Below are 21,470 nucleotides of genomic sequence, written 5' to 3'. Positions count from 1 at the left end.
GCACCATGTGTATTTGCCCAGCTGCCACTATCTGGGCTATACCCACTGCAGATGCAGGAGCAAACCAGTTTTTTTTTTTCTAGTGTCTATAGGAGGCAGACATGACCTGCTTTTTTTTCCCCTGCAGGTCTTGCTGCTATTTTGTTATTTTATTTTATCTTCATGTTTTTTTCTTCTTTATGCAGGATTTTCTCCTGCTGTAGGTGGGTGCTCCATCGTGGGCTGCCACTTTAGTTGCACCCCCTGCGGGCGCGTACTTCGGTACCGCTGATCACCCAGTCCCCATTACTGCCTTCGGAGTGGCTTGCCAGCATTCCCACGGGGCCCGTGTTGAGTCTGCTGATGGGGTGACCCAACTGCGCCTGAAGACGTCAGAGGGTAAGTACAGCTCTCTCCCCTCTGGGCCACTGATCCCTTACTACCTCGGCCAGGGCGTCTGTTCATGGGGCTCCTGGTGTAGTCACTGAAGGGGACTCTTCCATTCAGGGACGCATGTAGCTGCACATAAGGGCCTGCAATCCTGCCTTCTGGTCGGTTCCTCCTCTTTCTGGTGATCTCATGGGGCGTCAGGGCTCCCTCCGCTGGGGTCTGCATCTTTCCAGCCCCCTCCCGTTCCTGTGTGCGGCTGCCGGAGCTCCAATCCGGCCGCTTCAACTTATTTAATCCCAGGCTTTTCCTCCTGCTAGGCCGCAATTTAGCCCCGCCACTTTTTTATTCCCAGGCTTCAGCCCGACTCCTCCTCTCACTGGGAGGGACCTCCTGCTTAGCTCCTATCACGGCTAAGCGTGTTTTTTTCCTGTGGAGGGGCGGTATCTTCTGCTGCTGAGAAGAAGAAGAGGCTCCATCTTGCAGCTCAGGGGCTGATCGCCATTTGGAGTGTTCCTGTTCTCCCTTCGCTGCTTCTGCGCATCGTGGGGCAGAGCACCTGGGGGCCTGGTAGGTCTCTGGCTAGACACTTCTTTTCTGTAGTTGGTCTCTTTTTGCCATTATGTCCTCTACTAGTACGGACCCTAAAGCCTGGGTGCCTATTGGGGTGGCTATTTCTTATGCTTGCTCTAAGTGCAATAAGGCTTTTCCTTCCCCGCTACCTTACTTGCTCTGCGCGCAGTGCTCTGCTCCAATGCCCCCTACTGACGCCCTGGCCCCCCCTGCGGTGGCGGTCCCTCCTGATTGGGCCGCCTCACTGTCCCAGGCCATAGCCGACCCTGCCAGCCTGTCCCAGTCCATGGTGCATTTCTGGACCGCTTGCCTGCTCAAATTGCGGCAGTCTCTCCCCCTCGCAGTTACCATGTTGCTGAAGGGGCTCGCCCCTGCTCTGACACCAGGTCCCATAAAAGACCTTGAGTGATCTCAGCCGGGTCCCGCTCTTCCTCGGCGTCCTCTGGTCACTCCCTGGACAAGTCTGAGGCAGACGAGGTTTCGTTTTCTGCCGCTCCTGGGGACACCTCTGTATCAGAGAGTTCTACTTTATCTGAGGCCATGCAGGACTTCATTAAGGTGGTTTGAGACACTCTCCATCTGCAGGAGGGTACTCCCTCCTCTTCTCAGGATTCTGTGTCCTTCCGCCTTTCCAAGCGTTCCGTGTTGGGTTTTCCTAACCACCTGGACCTCAACACACTCCTGGGCAAGGAGTGGCATCAACCTGATAGGCGCCTGCAGACCTCTAAGGGTTCGGACGCTCTGTTTCCTTTCAGTGCAGAGTCTGTGAACCTCTGGTCAGTCCCACCCCTGGTTGATCCTCAGGTGGTCCGTTTGGCCAAAGGCCACCACCCTTCTCTTGGCTCATGCGGCTTCCTTGTCGGATCCCGCTGACAAGAAGATTGATTTCTTGGCTAAGGCCTTTTTTGTAGCGGCAGGCTCCGCTGTTCAGCCTGCTTTTGCCGCCTCCTGGGTCGCCAAAGCCTGAGTGGTCTGGGCCAAGCAGCTCATCCGTTTGCTGCTGGATTGTGCTCCAGGTGAGGCTTCCCGATACCTATGTGATGTCTCCCTGGAATCTGCTCGCCGGTCTAGCAGGGCGGCTGCTAACTCTGTGGCCATCCGCCGTACTGTCTGGCTCCGTTCATGGGCGGCAGATGCGGCTTCCAAAAAGGCGCTGATCTCTCTCCCTTTTCAGGGTAAAAAGCTGTTTGGGAGCTAGTGGAAATTATTTCAGAGGCCACGGGAGGAAAAAGCTTCACCCTCCCCCAGAACCACCCTCGTCGCCGTCGCCCTCCCTTGGCGGCTTCAAGGTCCTAAAATTTTCGCTCCTTTCGGGACTCTTCCTCCCGCTCGGACAGGCCTGCCTGGCATTCCTGCCCCAAGCCTTCAAAGCCCCAGATCCTTCGGGTCGGTTTTTCATGTTGCGTCCCCCCAAGTCTCCCGTAAAGGCGGCAGATTTTTTCCAGGCCATTCATTCCCTTCAATCCCTCGGAGTGATCGTTCCAGTCCCCGATTCGGAACACTTTCAGGGATTTTATTCAAATCTTTTTACAGTCCTCAAGAAGGACGGCTCCCCCCGCCCTATCCTGAATCTGAAGGCGCTCAACCGCCTTGTTCGGACCCGGCACTTCCACATGGAGTCGCTCAGGTCGGTGATTGCCTCCCTGGAGGAGGGCGAATTTCTGTCGTCCATCGACATACAGGACACATACCTCTATATTCCCATTGTCGTGGCCCATCAGCGGTTCCTTCGCTTCGCGGTGGGTTCTCTGCATTTCCAGTTTGTGGCTCTGCCCTTCGGCTTATCGTCCGCCCCGAGGGTCTTCACAAAGGTCCTGGCCCCTCCTATCGCTCTCCTCCGCACTCGGGGGATGGCAGGGATTCCCTACCTGGACGACCTGTTGGTGAAGGCTCCGTCCCTGGAGGACAACCTGGCCAGCCTCCGTATCACCCTGTCTGTCCTGTCTCAGTTCGGATGGTTGGTCAACTATCCCAACTCCACCCTGGTTCCCTGCCAGAGAATGGATTTCCTGGGCATGACCTTAGACACTCGCCTCTGTCAAGTGTTTCTTCCCCAGGACAAAGTGGTGGCTCTCCGAGATGCAGTGGTTCGCCTTTGCAAGCCGTCCCCTCTACCTCTTCGGACGTGCATGCGGGTTTTGGGCCGGATGGTTGCCTCTTTTGAGGCAATTCCCTTTGCGCAATTCCATTCCAGGCCTCTTCAGCTGGGACAAGTCCCAGCTGGGCCTTGACCGTCTGGTTCGTCTTCCCCATCTCATCTGCAAGGAGTTGTGCTGGTGGCTTCTACCACGCACCCTATCGCTGGACAAGTCCTTTCTCCCCCCTCGTTGGCGGGTGATCTCCATGGACGCCAGCCTGACGGGGTGGGGAGCCTTCTTTGGGTCCCTCTCTGCTCAGGGCCTGTGGTCAGCAGCGGAATCCTCCCTGCACATCAATATTTTGGAGCTCAGGGCGATTTTTCTGTCTCTCTCTCATTGGACACACCTTCTCTCCGGTCCGAATCCAGACAGACAACTCCACTGCAGTGGCGTACCTGAAACATCAGGGGGGCACCAGAAGTGTGAGGGTCATGGAAGAGGCTTCAAGCATACTTCAGCGAGTCCTTTGTTCCGGTCCTCTCCGCAGTCCACATTCCTGGGGGTCGACAATTGGACAGCAGACTCACTCAGTCGCCAAAGCCCCGACCCGGGCGAGTGGTCCCTTCACCCAGATGTGTTTCTTCAAATCTGTCAGCGTTGGGGCACGCCAGACATAGACCTTTTCGCCTCCCGTCTCAACCACAAAGTACCGCGTTACTTCGCGAGGTCCCGGGACCCTCAGGCGCTGGCCTCGGATGCTCTGGTCCTTCCTTGGTCCCAGTTCAGTCTCTTGTACCTCTTTCCTCCCATTCTGCTCCTTCCCAGGGTTCTCAAGTTCCTGAAGTTGGCCCGGGTTCCGGCGATTCTGGTGGCCCCGGACTGGCCACGTGGATCTTCTGTTCCTACTTGCAGACGCGCCGTGGCGTCTCCCTCTAAGTCCCGACCTCCTTTCCCAAGGTCTGCTACTCCACCCGAGTTTACATCAGCTGCGTTTAACGGCATGGCTGTTGAGGCCGCGGTACTGAGGTTCCGTGGTCTCTCGGAGTCTGTTATCCAGACTATGCTCCACGCATGCAAGCCCCAGTCTTCCAGAATTTATCATCATACCTGGAAGACTTCACCCTCTCTACCTTTCTATTACCAGAGTCTTGTCCTTCGGCTGGCCTCTCTCAAGGGTCAGATTTCGGCCCTGTTCTTTTCCAAAAAACCCTGGCTTCTCGCCGCCAAGTGAGAACATTTCTGCAGGGGGGTCGCTCACCGCATTCCGCCTTTTTGTCCTCCTGTTGAACCGTGGGACTTGAACATTGTTCTGGACGCTCTTCAGGCCTCTCCCTTTGAGCCTTTACAGCATATTTCTCTTTCCTTTGTCTCGTTTAAGATCGCCTTTCTTGTGGCGATTACTTCTATTCGCAGAGTTTCTGAACTTGCTGCGCTCTCTTGCAGATCCCCTTTCTTGGTGTTTCATCAGGATAAGGTGGTTCTTCGTCCGGTCCCTTCCTTTCTCCCTAAGGTGGTGTCCTCATTCCACATTAATGAGGAGATTGTCCTTCCGTCCCTCTGTCCTAACCCCTCTCATCCTGGGGAGCGTTCTCTTCACCGTTTGGATGTTGTTATGGCTCTTTGCTATTTTCTATCTTCGGTAGGAAATATCTCCAAGGTCATTATTAATTCTATATGTTTTATATGTCAATACCTATATGTTCAATAAATTGCATGGTTTCACATATAGAGTGAGTGCCCAGTATTTTTACTTTAATCATATTTCGTATTGCTTTCCATAATACTAGACTTTTTTTTTTTACTTTTCTGTTAATATAGACATATAAGACCTTGTTCTCGCAGGACAGGTTGTCACGGTTAGCACAGTTGTCAGCGAAACAATTTATGTTTGAGATTCATTTTTAAGGTGAATGGGCAGCAATTCCACCATTGTTATTTGCAGTCTGTTGGACCCCCCCAAATCATTGCTAGACCCCCAAGGGCTAAAGCTTACCTTTGGCACGGTGGCACCCCATGACCTGGTGTCACAGTCACTAGTGACCATGACATCTAAGGGACTAAACTTCTCCCTCTGCATTTACAGACTGTATGTAGTGCTGTCTGCCATCTACTGGTGAAAGGTGAGTATTACATGGAATACTCATGGAATTTTTTTTTTCTTCCTTCCCACAGTGGCAATGTGTGTGTGTGTGTGTGTGTGTGTGTGTGTGTGAAGTCAATGGGGGAGATTTATCAAAAAAGGTGTAAAGGAAAACTGACTTAGTTGCCCATAGCAACCAATCAGATGCCACCTTTCATTTTTCAGAGCTCCTTTGGAAAATAAACTGAAATCTGATTGGTTGCTACGGGCAACTAAGCCAATTTTCCTTTACACCAGTTTTAATAGCTCTCCCTCAATGCATGTATATACTATTGTTTGTTCGGGGGTAACTATAATTCATAGGGTCCCTTAGCAAAATAAGTTGAGGCCCCCACCACCTAGTGAAATTAAAACTGGCAGAATATGCAGCAAAAAAAATATAAGCAACACCAACCATATATCAGAAAACCCATATTCTATCCAAAAGCTCCCATATTGTTATCCCACACAAAAAGGTGCAATGTCCTTGCACCTGAAATTTTTTACCATGATAATAATCAACATTACAAGGAAATTAAAATAGTATGTTCACATGTTCTGTATAGATGAAAGCTGGACCCGTAATATCACGTCCTCTGGTGGGTCCAAGGAACTCTAATGTGACACCACCCGTAGGACATAGTTGCAAGTGTCCTCAATTTGCAGGGACTGTTCTTAGTTTTTAGAGACAGTCCCGACAAACTCGGGTTGTCCTGGTCAAAAATGAGTAGCGCCAACGATAACTCCGGTGTGACGTTGGGGGCGTTTGCAGGGGCATGGATTTGGATGCCCCTATTTTACCAACCTAAGGCCTCATGCACACGAACCGTATGTATTTTGCGGTCTGCAAAAAAAACAGATCCGCAAAAAATACGCCTGACGTCCGTGTGCATTCCATATTTTGCGGAACAGAACAGCTGGCCCCTGATAGAACAATAATATCCTTGTCCGTAATGCAGACAATAATAGGACATGTTCTATTTTTTTGCGGAACGGAAATACGGACATACGGAAACGGAATGCTGATTGAGTTACTTCTGTTTTTTTTTGCGGACCTATTGAAATGAATGATTCCGTATACGGTCTGCAAAAAAAACGGAATGGACACAGAAAGAATATACGTTCTTGTGCATGAGGCCTAAATGTTGGTAAGGGCTCACGCACACAAACGTATTTTCTTTCCATGTCTGTTCCGTTTTTTTTGCGGACTTCAATTCAATGGGTCCACAAAAAAAAACAGAAGTTACTCCCTGTGCATGTCCGTATTTCCGTTCCGCAGAAAAAAAAAAAATAGAACATGTCCTATTATTGTCCGCATTACGGACAAGGATAGTACAGTTCTATGAAGGGCCAGCTGTTCCGTTCCGCAAAATATGGAATGCACACGGATGTCATCCATATTTTTTGCAGACTGCAAAATGCATACGGTCGTGTGCATGAGCCCTAAGGATGATAGTGATCACTCACTGCACCTCACCAGGAGTGGAGGTTGTCCCCCAGGCTGCTACATAATGGTAACCCATGTTCAAGCCGTTTCTTGCCCTAATACATGATGATAAAATGAAAGCGGAGACCATGACAGCCATGCGTGTACACATGTATATTTATTATCCAAGGATTGGTACAGAGGCCCGTCCCCCATGATTGTGGACGATGATGAAGATACTGTGCAGTCTTCTGCAATGTGATCACAGTAAATCATGAGATATTGTATTGTAATCCAGTTAATCTATATTTCCAGTTTAGCATCAGAAAGTAAATATTTCAATCACTGTTACTGATAACCCAGGGACCATACAATATAGGGATCCGGCTACATGAGGGGTACAACCAGTGCCAACACCTGGCAGATGCAGGGTTAAATCAACCACAATTAACTAGACTACAAATTAAAATAAGTTATAAATGATTAGAAAAAAATAATAATAATACAGTTGTTTTCTGAAACTGGGCCACACTTGTCTACAGGTTGTGTGTGGCGTCGCAGCTTCAATGGGGTGCAATACCAGACATATCCTTCGGATTGATGTGGCGCTGTTTGAGTCATTATCTTGTCATTAAAGGGGTTCTCCAAGAGTATAAAAATGTCCCCTCATGTGCCAGGCACCCCACATGGAATATACTTACCCTGGTCCCTGCACCGCCGCTGCTGCTTATCCCTGCACACGGATGAAAACATCCGGTGTCGGGGGGGAAGGAGCCAATGGCAGGCAGGGACGAGCCTTCCTAGCGTCACCAGCGTTGCTAGGGAGGCTCTTCCCCCGTCCCCCATTGGCTGCTCCCCCCGACAGCGGATGTTTTCATCCGTGTGCAGGGAGAAGCAGCAGTGGCAGTGCGGGGACCAGGAGCGGCGCCCGGGGTAAGTATATTTCATGTGGAGCGCCAGGCACATGAGGGGACATTTTTATATATTTTTTTTAACTACGAGTTTTTCCAAAAACTGGGCAATAACCAATATGGTCAACACTCCTGAATGGCAAACCGGCATAAGGCCCTATGGACACTAGCGCGTGCCCTCCTCAATTTAATTTGCGGACCCATTGTTTTTAATGGGTCAGCGGTTCGCATTTTGCTTTCCACATCCGTATGTCCATACAACAAAAAGATAGAACATGTCCTATACGGGTCTGCAAAATGCAGACCACAGCCCCATTAAAGTCAAAGGGTCCACAAGAAATGTGGATGCAAGACGTCAGATCTGCAATTTACAGACCACAAAATGGATATGGACGTATGCATGAGGCCCAATTGTGTAGTCATGCATCCCTCTTCCCATGTCAAGGAAGATTTGCCATTCAGGACTATAGTGTTGAGTGACAACTCCTGTTGAAGATGTCACAGTGGCCATATGGATTGTCAGCCGGGGAATACCAGAATAGTTTCTATCCCTGACGGACCACTTGATACACTGGATCTCCAACTCTTAACTTTCCAATTTTGTCAACCCCATAATATTGGCCAAAGAGGGGTGCTTTTTTGTAGAGGTGGCTCAAGGACTCATCACTCAGTCGGAAGGTTCTCAGTGTATCCAGTGGTTCTTGCCGGGTCAAAACTCCAGTTTTTGGATTCACTGTGGTCAAGATACATCGACCACATGCCATGACCCTCTTCAGTCTTGCGGTGCCCACCTTTACATCATCCCAACCATCCTCTGAAAACGCCTCACACCCAGACACAACAATGCAAGGTCGAAAATTTGCCAGTGAGACAGGTTCTTCTAGTCGTCTGTTGAGTTCTTCCAGTGATGTTTCAGACAGCAGCATGATGGGACTGGCATCGGGATAGGCAACGATATCTTTCTCCCGGAAAGGTCTCTCTGCATTCTTGGACTTCCGTGGCTTCATCATATCAGGCTCAAAATGCACCAAGCGGTAGGGTCCACTACTCTGAAAATAGGAAGTCAGCCAACGAGACACCTCATCTCCACAGTCCCGACCCTGGATGTCACAGCTAAATACTCGGCAATCCAAAATTTTGTTACTCTTGGGCTGTACTACTGGGACCATTATCTTCTCCATCCCTGGGGCTTCAAGGCAGAGAGAGTCTCCACAGCCAGTCACAGATATAAGCACAATTCGTGGCTCCTGCCGACCAGTCACCATCTGACCTTCCTCAGTCACCACCAGCCAGTGCCGATCCCAAAGTTCTTCATGTCTCAACCCCAGCTCCAGACACTCTGCTTCTTGCACAGAGATGGCTTGACATGACTTGATGGGGTGTATAAGAAGCTGGGAGACTGTACCTACTTTTCTCAGCTCCACATGTTCCCCACATTTTCGTCTCCACCACATCCAAGAAGCAACTGCTGTGACTCCAACCCCGGCTGCACAGAGCAGAGGCAAACGATGGCGTTGGAAGATCTCAGCCACTGACTGTATGGCTCCAGAGATGTTCAAAGATGAGGAGCTCGACATTTTCTTGATTAATTATTGGAGACAATAAAGTGTCTACAGTTCAGGTCCCCTTGATGTGGGTCACGTGGCTGCTCAAAACCTAGAACAAGAAAATATTGGGATACAAATAAGTTTATGTTAGTGTCCTACCATAGAAAACCAAATATAACATCAAAATGCAGTCATGAATAAGAATTCTAAGCTCTATACTGGAATGGAAACTTTCTGCTTACAATCTGGAGTTCCTGACCTAGTCCTGCTCTTCTAGCCAACAGCGTGTTACAATATATGAATTTTAAGCAATCTTCTGTAAATTAATGGGGATTTCTGGGACTCTTATTGGATGACTTATCCTCAGGATAGGTCATCAATATCTGACTGGTGGGGTTCCAAAACTTGGCAGTGGCACCTCTACCAATCAGCGTTCACCGGAGCTCCATTGCCTATTTCCTAGGCCAGTGACGTCACATTCATTTGTCAGATGTCCTATGTGCAGCTCAAGCCCATTCAAGTGAAACTAGTAAGAGTACCTAAATAATACCACCGTATAGTGCCAAAATAGGACCACAGCATGACCATACAATTATGATTACAAAATACCATACAATTAATAATACAGTACTCCAATCAGCACAGTGAGCATGAAAGTTCCTGAAGAGACACATTTAGGGCTCTTGCCCACGGTCGTAGCCATTTATGCAGTCCGCAAATTGCGTATCTACAAAACACGAATACCGGCGGTGTGTTTTACGTATTTTGCAGAACGGAATGTCCAGCCCATAATAGAACAGTCCTATTCTTGTCCGTAATACGGACAAGAATAGGACATGTTCAATTTTTTTGTGGGTGCCGCGGAACAGATGTACACAGTTCTCAGTATATTCTAACTTGAAGCGTCCCCATCACTATGGGAACGCCTCTGTGTTAGAATATACAGTCGGATATGAGTTTTCACGAATACCCCCCCAGGAATGTGACAGGATGCCGGCTAAATGATTTCAGCCGGCATCCTGTCACAATTAACCCCCGCCGCAATTGCGATTTAAACTTAGGACGTACCGGTACGCCCTGAGTCCTTAAGGGGTTAAGACGCATAAAAATGGCCCCTGATTAAAATACATATTTTTTGTGGGAATTTTTGCCAATGACCCCCCTCTTGTATATCACTGTCCATGTTGTGGGACTCTTTGTGCTTGTGCACTTCTAGTAAGTATTTGGTGCCTGCAAATATGACCTGAAGGTTTTTCAGGTTCGCCTGCCATTAAAGTCAATTAAAGTCAGTGTGAGTTGGGTGATATCTTCTTGAAGTGGTGCTCTGTTGGTGGGATCGCGGTTTGGATAAAGATCTGCTGAAGGTGAACTTACGGCTCCTGGTCCACGCCCGCTCCACGAATAAAGCTCTCCTGTTGAAGATACACACAAGGTTTCTATCTATGCATTTTGCAAGTGGAGTCTTGCGAGTATACTGCACTCACTTGGTGCGATAGGTGTCCAGAATATACTACACCATAGTGCGTCTTGTTACTACATTTCAGGTTTCCATGCCATTGTTGAGAGTGATCGATTGTATGTGGTCCGTTTAACTGAAGAGTATTACGAATATAAGAGAAAGAAAAAGAAAAGAATCTTCTCCTGCAGCGCAATCCCCCTTTTTATCATTAAAGTCAATGGGGCCAACTGCGAATGCGTTACATCCCGGCTGATGTTCGTCCATCACTACGAGACAGTATGGGGACAAGTGATGGCATTAGCAATCACTCCTCCCCAGTGGCGTGCTTGGGGGGGGGGGCAGTTCTCCCCGGGTGCCGGCTCTCAGGGGGGGGTGACAAAAGCAATGAGCGCTTCCATCAATACAGATGGAAGCGCTCATTGCTTGAGCGCTGACGCCCACATACTGCGTGGGGGCACAGGAGCGCATTGTTCCCTGCCCCGCTGCCGATCACCGCCATAGGCTTTAGGCCTAGTAGGCCTGAGGCCTATGCAGTAGTGAAATCCTGGCGCAGGCGTGTGCGATGACGTAATCACGCGCACCTGTGACGGGACGCAGCAGCACAGTGAAGTGTGCGCGCCTTCCTCACCTCTGCAAGCGCAGGGAAGTATTTAGCTTTTATTTTATGTGCCAACTTTGGGGGACGACATGAGGGAGGAATATTATGGTGGGATACAGTGTGGGGGCAAATAATTATGGGAGGGATTACTATGTGGGGCAAATAATTATGGGAGGGATTACTATGTGGGGCAAATAATTATGGGAGGGATTACTATGTGGGGGCAAATTACTATATGGGGCAATGTGGGGGAAACTACTGTATGGGGCAGTGTGTGGGGGGGGTTACGGTATGGGGTCAGTGTGGGGGAAATTACTGTGTGGGGGGGGGGGGCAAATTACTATGGGGGCAGTGTGGGGGCATTGTTATTGTGGAGGCACTGTAGGGGCAATTCTATTATTTCTGGGGACACTATACAGGGATTATTACCTGGAGCACAATATAGGGTGTTATTACTGGTGGCACACTAGGGGACATTATAGCTGCTGTGGACACTATAGGGACATTTGGGGTAATTTATCAAACTGGTGTAAAGTAGAACTGGCTTAGTTACCCATAGCAACCAATCAGATTCTACCATTAAAGGATAACTGTCATATTTTTATTTATTTGCTAGTTTATTAGAGCAGGCATGTATACCTGAGTTAGTCTGTCAATGATTGCCAAAAGATCTGTAATTACCTTATAATAACAGCTTTCATTAATGTCTCCTGTCCCTTTCGACTGCTCCCTTAAAAGACCGTTGCTATGGCTCATCTGTCTCCGGATAGGAAGACTGAGGGGCGGTCCTTCACACTGCATGCCTGCATTAGGCTTCAGAGTGAGGAGGTGTGTTTCTCAGTAATCCAATCTGATTGGCTGGCAGGGAGCTGCTGGCTACAGCAAGTGTGCATGTGACCTGAGGGAAAGCAGTTTTGGCCTCAGAGAACTGAGAAGATTCTCATAATGTAGGATTCAAAACAGCCTAAGGGGAAACTCAAGGAAAACAGTGGTATGTGAAGAAACTAAAGACGACTTTATGCATAATGCTGCTGCAGCAGTAACATATGCTAAAATAGATTTTTGGATGAAAATATGACAGTTACCCTTTAATTTTTGACAGCTCTTTTGGAAATCCAGTTCTACGTTACACCAGTTTGATAAATGACCCCAATTATGTCTACTGGGGTCACTATTTGTTCAGCAGTATAGTACCTGGGGCATTGGGGGGCACAACGGGCACAGTATTGGGGGTGGCAGCAGGATGACACTGTGGGGACACCAGGAGGGGGAGGTGGATGGAAAAACTGAGAAATCCAGAAACCTAACATGTCTGTGTTACAAACTCTGTAGAGACGAGATGCGGCTAAAAGAATTTGTCATGGCTAACGGAGGAGAAGAGGAAAGAGAAGGTCTTCATGACAGGAGATGTCCCTGGGTGTAACAGGTATGTGGTCAAGTATTTGGGGGGGGTGCCAGAGAAAGGACCTGCCCCAGGTGCCATACACTCTAGGCACGCCACTGCTCCTCCCCGTACCCTGGAGGAGATCACTGCATGTAAATGCAGCGGTCTCCTCCACTAGCGATCAGCAGATTGCTGGGAAGGAACGCTTCCTTTCCAACAATCTGCTAGATCGTCGCCCCGTGTAAAGGGACCACAACTCCTGAGTAAAAGGTCTGAATACTGATGTCAATTTTTATTTTTCATTTTCAATAAATTAGTTAAAAAAAAAGAGTTTTCATGTTCTGTTCTCACTTTCTCATTATGATGGGGAAAAACTTGAACTTTTTTTCTTTTTGGCACAAAGCAACAAAAAATGTGAGAAAAGTGAAAGGGTCTGAAGACTTTTTGAGTGCACTGTATCTTTGTCTATAATCTGGCCAGTGCCTTTTCAGTTTTTCCAGTCATAGGTCTAGGAAGAATCAGTTGTAGCCTCCTGGTTGCAGAGTGCGGCCATAGACAAGACTTGGACGGTGGTTTGTGCCAAATGAGAGACGTGGACGCCCAGAGAAGGTCCCAGACCAAGGCAGGGATTCATCTGACAGTCATCAGCCAGGACGCAGGATTTGATTTCCCTCCTTCCTCTTGGCTTGCACCTGGTGCACATGTCTGGAAAGTATCTGTTGTGCAGGGATATCGTACCACATGTGACCTTCACCTTTTGGCAGCGGCACTATATTGGGTAACATGGTGCAGTCAGTGCGTTCTCCGGTGTAAAGGGGCCGTTACAATGCACCAGTAACAGAGAGACATGGAATTCATTACCTTGGCCCATTGCATGTAATCTAATAAACTGGATGATCCCTTATACCAGGGATGCTCAACCTGCGGCCCCCCAGCTGGTGCAAAACTACAACTCCCAGCATGCCCTAATAACTGTAGGCTGTCCAGGCATACTGGGAGTTGTAGTGTTGCAGGTTGGACATCCCTGCCGTAGGCCTCATGCACGCAGCCATTGGCCGGCCGTGTCCATATTGCGGACCGCAAACAGCGGATTTGCAATTTACGGGCACCAGCCCTGTGCACCCCGCATCACAGATTTGGACCCATATTCTATTTTTTTGCGGTGGGGACGGATCACAGACCCATTCAAGTTGAATGGGTCTGAATCCGTCTGCGGAATCAGCACGGATATTGTCTGTGCATTGGGGACCGCAAATTGCAGTCCCCAATGCACGGAACAGCCGAGGAATAGCCGTGAGCATTAATATACATTAATTCTGTCTGGCATTTTTTCCACAAAAAAAAAAAAAGCCATAGAAACTGCAGATTTTTTTTTTCCATGTGCTTTTTATGGCATTTTTTAGTGGAGCTTTCTAAGCAACTGTTTGAACCGGAGTTTTTTGCCCCATAAAAAAAAAACACATGTCCTGCATTACATATTTCCTATGGACTTTCATCTTAGAGCTTACATCTGGAGCTAGCATTTTTACTGCAAAAAAATAAATAAAAAATACACACAAAAAAGCCGCTAAAAACCTAAGTGTGAACTCTCCTATAGGGCACATGCACACGGCAGTCTCACACTGCGCATTCTGCACGATCAATTGACATGCTGTGGATCTGAAAATTTCCGCACTGTGCAAATGAGATTTTGAAAATGTCATCTTAGCAGATACTGTACCGTTGGTTGGCCGTTCCGTGCATTGGGGACCGCAAATTGCACGGGCAACATCCGTGGTGCGGAGGCAAGGAGAGGAACCCCATGGAAGCACCCAATTCCGCACTGACCTTCTGGATTGCGGACCTGCCAAACGGGCAGGGCCGGCCAACAGCCGTGTGCATGAGCCCTTAACGAAAATCCATGCAAAAAATCAGTACTTAATATGCATGGCGTGCATGTGGCCTGAAGGTGGCAGCAGGCCTCCTACCTATGGGCCCCTTTGCACAGCTTGAGTATATGTCCGCCCCTGCCTCCATCACACTGAACTTTTTAGATAGAATTTGTCCAAACCAGATAACTCCTATAGCTAGAAGTGTATCTATAAGGCCTCATGCACACGACCGTATTTTGTTTCAGTGTCTGATCCGTTTTTTTTGCGGATAGGATGCAGACCCATTCATTTCAATGGGTCCGCAAAAAACACGGACAGCACACCGTGTGCTGTCCGCATCAGTATGTCCGTTCCGTTGCTCCGCAAAAAAAATTGTGCATGTCCTATTTTTTTTCTAGTTTGCGGACAAGGATAGGCATTATTACAATGGATCCGCAAAAGAAACTGATCCGAAAAAAAAACCAAAAAAAAAAACGGATGCCATATGGGACGTCATCTGCAAAAAACATACGGTGTTGTGCATGTAGCCTTAGGGCTCTTTCACACCTGTGTTCTTTTGTTCCGGCATAGAGTTCCGTCGTCGTCGAAGAATCCTGATCAGTTTTATCCTAATGCATTCTGAATGGAGAGAAATCCGTTCAGGATGCATCAGGATGTCTTCAGTTCAGGAACGGAACGTTTTTTGGCCGGAGAAAATACCGCAGCATGCTGCGCTTTTTGGTCCGGCCAAAAATCCTGAAGACTTGCCGCAAGACCGGATCCGGAATTAATGCCCATTGAAAGGCATTAATCCGTATCCGGCCTTAAGCTAAACGTCGTTTCGGCGCATTACCGGATCCGACGTTTAGCTTTTTCTGAATGGTTACCATGGCTGCTGGGATGCTAAAGTCCTGGCAGCCATGGTAAAGTGTAGTGGGGAGCGGGGGAGCAGCATACTTACCGTCCGTGCGGCTCCCGGGGCGCTTCAGAGTGACATCAGGGCGCCCCACGCGCATGGATGACGTGATCGCATGGCACGTCATCCATGCGCATGGGGCGCTCTGACGTCATTCTGGAGCGCCCCGGGAGCCGCACGGACTGTAAGTATACTGCTCCCCCGATCCCCGCTCCTACTATGGCAACCAGGACTTTAATAGCGTCCTGGCTGCCATAGTAACACTGAACGCATTTTGAAGACGGATCCGTCTTCAAATGCTTTGTTCACTTGCGTTTTTCCGGATCCGGCGTGTAATTCCGGCAAGTGGAGTACACGCCGGATCCGGACAACGCAAGTGTGAAAGAGCCCTTAGGCTACATGCACATGACCGTATGGCATCAGGTTTTTTTTGCGGATCCATTGTAATAAATGCCTATCCTTGTCCGCAAACTAGAAAAAAATACGACATACACAATTTTTTTGCAAAGCAACGAAACGGACATACTGGTGTGCTGTCCGTGTTTTTGCGGACCTATTGAAATGAATGGGTCCGCATCCTATCCGCAAAAAAAAAAAAACTGATCAAACACGGAAACAAAATACGGTCGTGTGCATGAGGCCTAATGCACAGTTCTGCAATTTTATCATGTACTTTGCGTTTCAGTTCCTCACCATTTTCAACATTTCTGCTTGCTGTCAGTGAGTAGAGGCATATATTAGAGGCTAAAAATAGATCTATTACTTCTCATAGCAGATAGATTGTTATAGCTAAATACATAAACGGCACAAATTTCGCTCCTGTCTGAATGTTTGCTACAATGTATCAGTGCAGATAAAATGTATCAGTCTGGGGTCCAAGCCGTCTCTGCACCGGAGTAACAATCTGTGAGAAGTGTAAGATCTGTGCAGCGGTTCTGCTTTTCCAGATGTCAACGAGATTGTTTCCATCCACTGACAGCAAGCAGATGGTTTAAGAAACGGGGACGAATTGAAACACAAAGCATGTTAGGAAACAGTGGACATGGCAGGGAGGCCAGATCTGTCTACAGATGGGGAAATCCAGGTGAATCCCCAATAGGAAACTACATGTAAAATAAAATATATCCGCAGCAGATTGTGGTGCAGACATTTCCGAGACTGTCCTATTGGGACTTGTAGAAATCCACGTCCTTCCTGCCAAAGTAGATGAATCACCCGTACGTTCACACAGCGGATTTAGACACTGCCAAAATCTGCCGTGTATTCCGCAGCAGAATCTGCCCGGATTTCTGCCATCTTTTTTTTCAATTTTAGTGCCGTGGGGCAGCTCACAGGTGAATGGAGCTACACCGCGAATGGACATCCTCCGTGGCTTCCAGCGGCGTCTGTCTAGGCACCGTGCCAAGAAAGGACATGTCGTTCCTTGGCACAGTCATGGCCTTTAACCACCAGCCACACGAACGGCAGCACAGCGTCCCACTGAGAAGAATGGAAGGTGGATTCCAGGCGTCCGTCGCAGAACCCACGCACTGGTCCTTGGCATGATGCTGTATTTTACTTTGAACATATGAAGACAAGAGGGAGATTTATCAAAGCTGGCTTAAAGGAAAAAAATGGCTTAGTTGCCCATAGCAACCAATCCGATTCCACCTTTCATTTTTCGAAGCTCCTACGCAGGACTATTTATGCCGACACATAGCTCGGGGTTTCTGATCCCTTTTGCTCATTTTTTCCTCCTAGGCTCAATGTCCCTTTAAGTAATAAACTCCTGCGGTGATTGTGTAACGCGACTATAATCCTGGAGGTGAACCATGAACCAAGCAAGGTGATAACCCGCCATACGCTGCCGTTCGGGAGACATGTGGCTTTTCCAACAACTCACTGCGGCACATTTACTGTAGTGTTTGCGCCTGTTTTTAGTCTAAAAAAAAAATAAAATAAAAATGCCATTCTAGACATTATTTTTTGTCACATTTACCACTGAAATCGGGCCTGTTTTGGAGGCTTTTGCACCTCATTCGACTATTCAGATTTTTGGGGACTAATTGGGAAGTTTTCCAACTTTTTTTGCCCCAACCTATAAACGTATCCGTTCATGACGGATGCATGCGGTTGTATTATTGTAACGGATCCGCCTTGGCTATGTTAAAGATAATACAAACGGATCCGTTCTGAACGGATGCAGACAGTTGTATTATTGTAACAGATAAGTTTTTGCAGATCCGTGACGGATCCGCACCAAACGCGAGTGTGAAAGTAGCCTTACCCGCACGGGATCCGCTCGTGTGCAAGAGCCCTAAAGTTCCTGTTCCAAGGACGAGGCCTGCAGCCCCTTCATTAGCAGCGCAGGTGTTCAGTCTGCAAACATCAGAATACAATAAGATCCCCGATCCCCTCCAGGGCGCGCTGCACCCCCAGGAGCACCAGATCCTGCACCTCTGCTGACAATCCCAGCTGGATAGGACCTTTCACTCTTGCACAACGGGTGCCTCGGGCCTGCTCTGCTCTTTTAAAGGGGTAGGAAACTCCTAAACTAGTTCTCCAGCTAGATGTGCAGTGAAGCCCTTAGTCCTGGCATTTCCAGCTGAACACTCACCTTCTGCGGCTGCACAGAACTCTGAAGCGCTGCTCTGCAAAGCTTCCTTCCTGGGGCCCAGGGACGGGAAAGCTCTTGGCTCAGCCCCTCTGCGATTTCTAACTATTCACTGCCCAGGAGGCAGAGTCTGGATTCTTAACCCCTTAGTGATCACGCACATAAAAAAAAAAAATATGCATTCCAAGAGCAATGTACTTGTACGAGGTCTTATTTTTTGCAAGTTATAGTTTTTAATGCACCATTTTAAAGGGTTTCAGTCACCCCAATTTTCGCTATTAAACAGGCTTTCTCACTGCGCCTGCGCAGGATACTGAACGGGACGGGCCGGCGCAGGCGTGAGATTTACACGGCAAACGGGGCCAGCAGGAGAACCAATGCTTGCCTGGCCCTGTCGATTGAGACTGAAGGGTGTGGAAATGAGGTGGGCGAACAGAGCCCCTAGGTGCAGGTGCAACGCTGCCCGAGGCTCATTTGCATATAATAAAAGTTAAAATTACACGAAAACGGTGGCATACTTAAATAAAAGAAATGCAGAGTTAAATTCAGGTGACATTTTCACATCTTTAAAGGGTTTCTACCACCAGATTTTGAGATTTTTCGCTGACTGACACTAGCGATCTGCACTACCTAACAGTGCTCTTGTATCACCTTTGTCTGCTGCCGTTAAGCTTAAAAACATACTTTTATTGATATGCAAATGAGCCTCTAGGTGCTATGGGGGCGTCTTTTCAGCACCTAGAGGCTCCGTCTACTCACTATTTCTGCCGCCCACCGCGTCCCTCCAGCGCGCCAGCTCCTCTTGATTGACAGCCAACCTCGCTCCATCTCGAATTCCAGCACTGCGCCATGCGCTTCTATATTCGGCGCAGGCGCAGTGACTGTCGGACCGCAGTGAAGATGCCGACGCAGGGAGAGGTCCGCAAAACGAAAAAAAAAACGCTACTGTGAAAGAGGGCTCGTTCACACAAACGTTTTTTGCGTTCTGTATACAGTCCGTATGCGGAACCATTCATTTCAATGGGTCCGCAAAAAACCCTGAATATACTCTGTGAGCATTCCGTTTCCGTATGTCTGCATTTCCGTTCCGCTACATTTTGAGTCTTGTCCTATTATTGTCCGCAAATCACGTTCCGTGGCTCCATTCAAGTCAATGGGTCTGCAAAAAAAAAACTTAACACATACAGAAATGCATTCCGTTTTTGCGGAACCATCTATTGAAAATGTTATGCTTAGCCCAATTTTTTTCGATGTAATTACTGCATACTGTATATGCCGGAACGGAAAAGCGAAACAGAAACAGAAATACAACGGAAACAAAAAACGGAACAACGGATCTGGAAAAAACTGCCCGAAAAACACTGAAAAAGCCATACGGTCGTGTAAAAGAGACCTTAAGCTGTAGTGTAGAGCAAAGTGCACTGTGCCCAGAGCCCTGCAGTGCTGCACCGTCCACATGGGTATCATTTTTTGCGGCACTTTTTCAGATGTGTTCCAAATTGTAATCTTTGACCTTTTTCCTCAGCATAGACTAGCATTATAAAATATGTAAAATATGTTGCACAACAAATGTCGTCGTATAGCCCTTGCCTTAACCCATTAAGGACTCAGGGCGTACCGGTACGTCCTAACTTTAAATCGCGCGGGCAGGGGTTAATCGCAACAGGATGTCCGCTGAAATCATTCAGCGGGCATCCTGTCACAACGCCGGACCCCCCCCCCCCCCGTGTCGGCGATCGGCAATTCATACCTGCGGTTTGCGGCTTTTACCTTATCCGGCGGGCAGCGGTGCCATCGGGTCCCCATGCGGCTGTAGGGGGGACCCGATGGCATGGAAGGCAGCGCGATGTCTAAGGAAGGCATGGCGCTGCCTTCCGGTGACGAGCCTGTGAGATCCAGCCCCCTGGATCTCACAGGCCGGAAGCTGTATGAGTAATACACACAGTATTACTCATACACATACAGCCAATGAATTCCAATACAGAAGTATTGGAATGCATTGTAAAAGGGATTAAACCCCCAAAAGTTGAAGTCCCAAAGTGGGACAAAAAATAAAGTAAAAAAAGAAGTTGAAAAACAAAAGTTTTCCCCCCCCAAAAAAATTTAAGTTTCAATAAAAAATAAACAAAAACGTCATTTTCCCCAAATAAAGTTAAAAAAATAGTAAAAAATAGGGAAAAATAAAATAAAATACATATTAGGTATCGCCGCGTCCGTAAAGACCGGCTCTATAAATATATCACATGACCTAACCCCTCAGATGAACACAATACAAAATAAAAACTGTGCTAAATAAACAATTTTTTTGTCACCATACATCACAAAAAGTACAACAGCAAGCGATCAAAAAGGCATTTGCCCACCAAAATAGTACCAATCTAACCTTCTGTCACGGAAGGTGTACAGGAAACAAGACAATATAAAATGAATATATGACTCACTGGATCCAAAACTAAGGAACAAAAGGGAGACCCCTGCATAAGACCTGGCACTCTCCCTGACTGCTCAGCCTATGCGAACACCCCAATGGTGGATGATCGCATATCCTCGTACCTCGACTATATAACACCTGAACACCCTACAATAGTGAGGGGACACGACCACCGGCTCCCTACACTAGACACGGAGGGAGTCAGGGTCACCTGGGATCCAGCAAACAGAAAATGAATATACAACACTTATCTTGTAGAAGACTGGGAAATAGGATCAGCATGCACACACACTCCAGGAAGTTGTATAAACCGCACACTAATGCATTATGGGGAGGAATTTAAAGGGATGCAATCAGTCCAACTACATGACAGCTGAGAGAGGCTAACGAGATGAGGAACTGAAAACCAAAACAAAGAAAGCTCGAGGAGGAGGTTCTGAAAGGCATCTGTCAGAGTTTCTCAGATGTCTGGTTGTGACAGTACCCCTCCCTCTACGAGTGGACTCCGGACACTCAGAGCCCACCTTCTCAGGATGGGACCTATGGAAAGCCCTGATGAGACGAGTGGCCTTAATGTCCGTCACTGGGACCCACATCCTCTCCTCAGGACCATAACCCTCCCAATGAACGAGGTACTGGAGAGAACCGCGGACAACACGAGAATCCACAATCCTAGAGACCTGAAATTCAAGATTCCCATCAATCATAATCGGAGGAGGAGGCAAAGGCGAGGGTACAATGGGTTGAACATAAGGTTTTAATAAGGACTTATGAAAAACATTATGGATCTTCCAAGTCTGAGGAAGATCAAGACGGTAGGCAACAGGATTGATGACAGACAGGATTTTGTAAGGCCCAATAAACTTAGGACCCAACTTCCAGGAGGGAACCTTCAATTTGATATTCTTGGTAGACAACCACACCAGATCACCAACATTCAGGTCCGGACCAGGCACACGTCTCTTATCTGCCACACGCTTATATCTCTCACTCATGCTCTTTAGATTATCCTGAATCTTTTGCCAAATAGATGACAAAGACAAGGAGAATCTGTCCCTATCAGGTAAACCAGAAGACCCCTCTCCCGAGAAAGTCCCAAACTGCGGATGAAACCCATATGCACCAAAAAATGGTGACTTATCAGAGGACTCCTGACGACGGTTATTTAAAGCAAACTCAGCAAGGGACAAAAAAGAACACCAATCCTCCTGATTCTCCG

General features: G+C 48.0%; 1 protein-coding gene across 3 annotated transcripts; it reads right to left on the bottom strand.

Moving 5' to 3' along the window:
- Positions 1-6,721: 6,721 nt before the first annotated feature.
- LOC122936785 (mitochondrial amidoxime-reducing component 1-like) lies at positions 6,722-19,591 on the bottom strand. Of its 3 annotated transcripts, none has more exons than XM_044292615.1 (2): positions 19,571-19,591; positions 6,722-9,129 (listed from the first exon to the last, which is right to left on the bottom strand). In XM_044292615.1, the coding sequence occupies exon 2, from the start codon at positions 9,048-9,050 to the stop codon at positions 8,019-8,021; it is 1,032 nt and encodes a 343-aa protein (XP_044148550.1). In that variant the 5' UTR covers positions 9,051-9,129; positions 19,571-19,591; the 3' UTR covers positions 6,722-8,018. The 3 variants fall into 3 exon arrangements, with proteins under 3 accessions (XP_044148550.1, XP_044148548.1, XP_044148549.1); XM_044292613.1 differs by lacking the exon at positions 19,571-19,591 and adding an exon at positions 17,824-17,930; XM_044292614.1 differs by lacking the exon at positions 19,571-19,591 and adding an exon at positions 17,494-17,644.
- Between the last annotated feature and the right edge of the window lie 1,879 nt (positions 19,592-21,470).

This window comes from Bufo gargarizans, chromosome 1 (genome assembly GCF_014858855.1).
Source record: "Bufo gargarizans isolate SCDJY-AF-19 chromosome 1, ASM1485885v1, whole genome shotgun sequence".
Taxonomy (NCBI): domain Eukaryota; kingdom Metazoa; phylum Chordata; class Amphibia; order Anura; family Bufonidae; genus Bufo; species Bufo gargarizans.
Note: the sequence above shows the minus strand (reverse complement) of the source record. Positions and strands in the feature narration are given on the sequence as shown.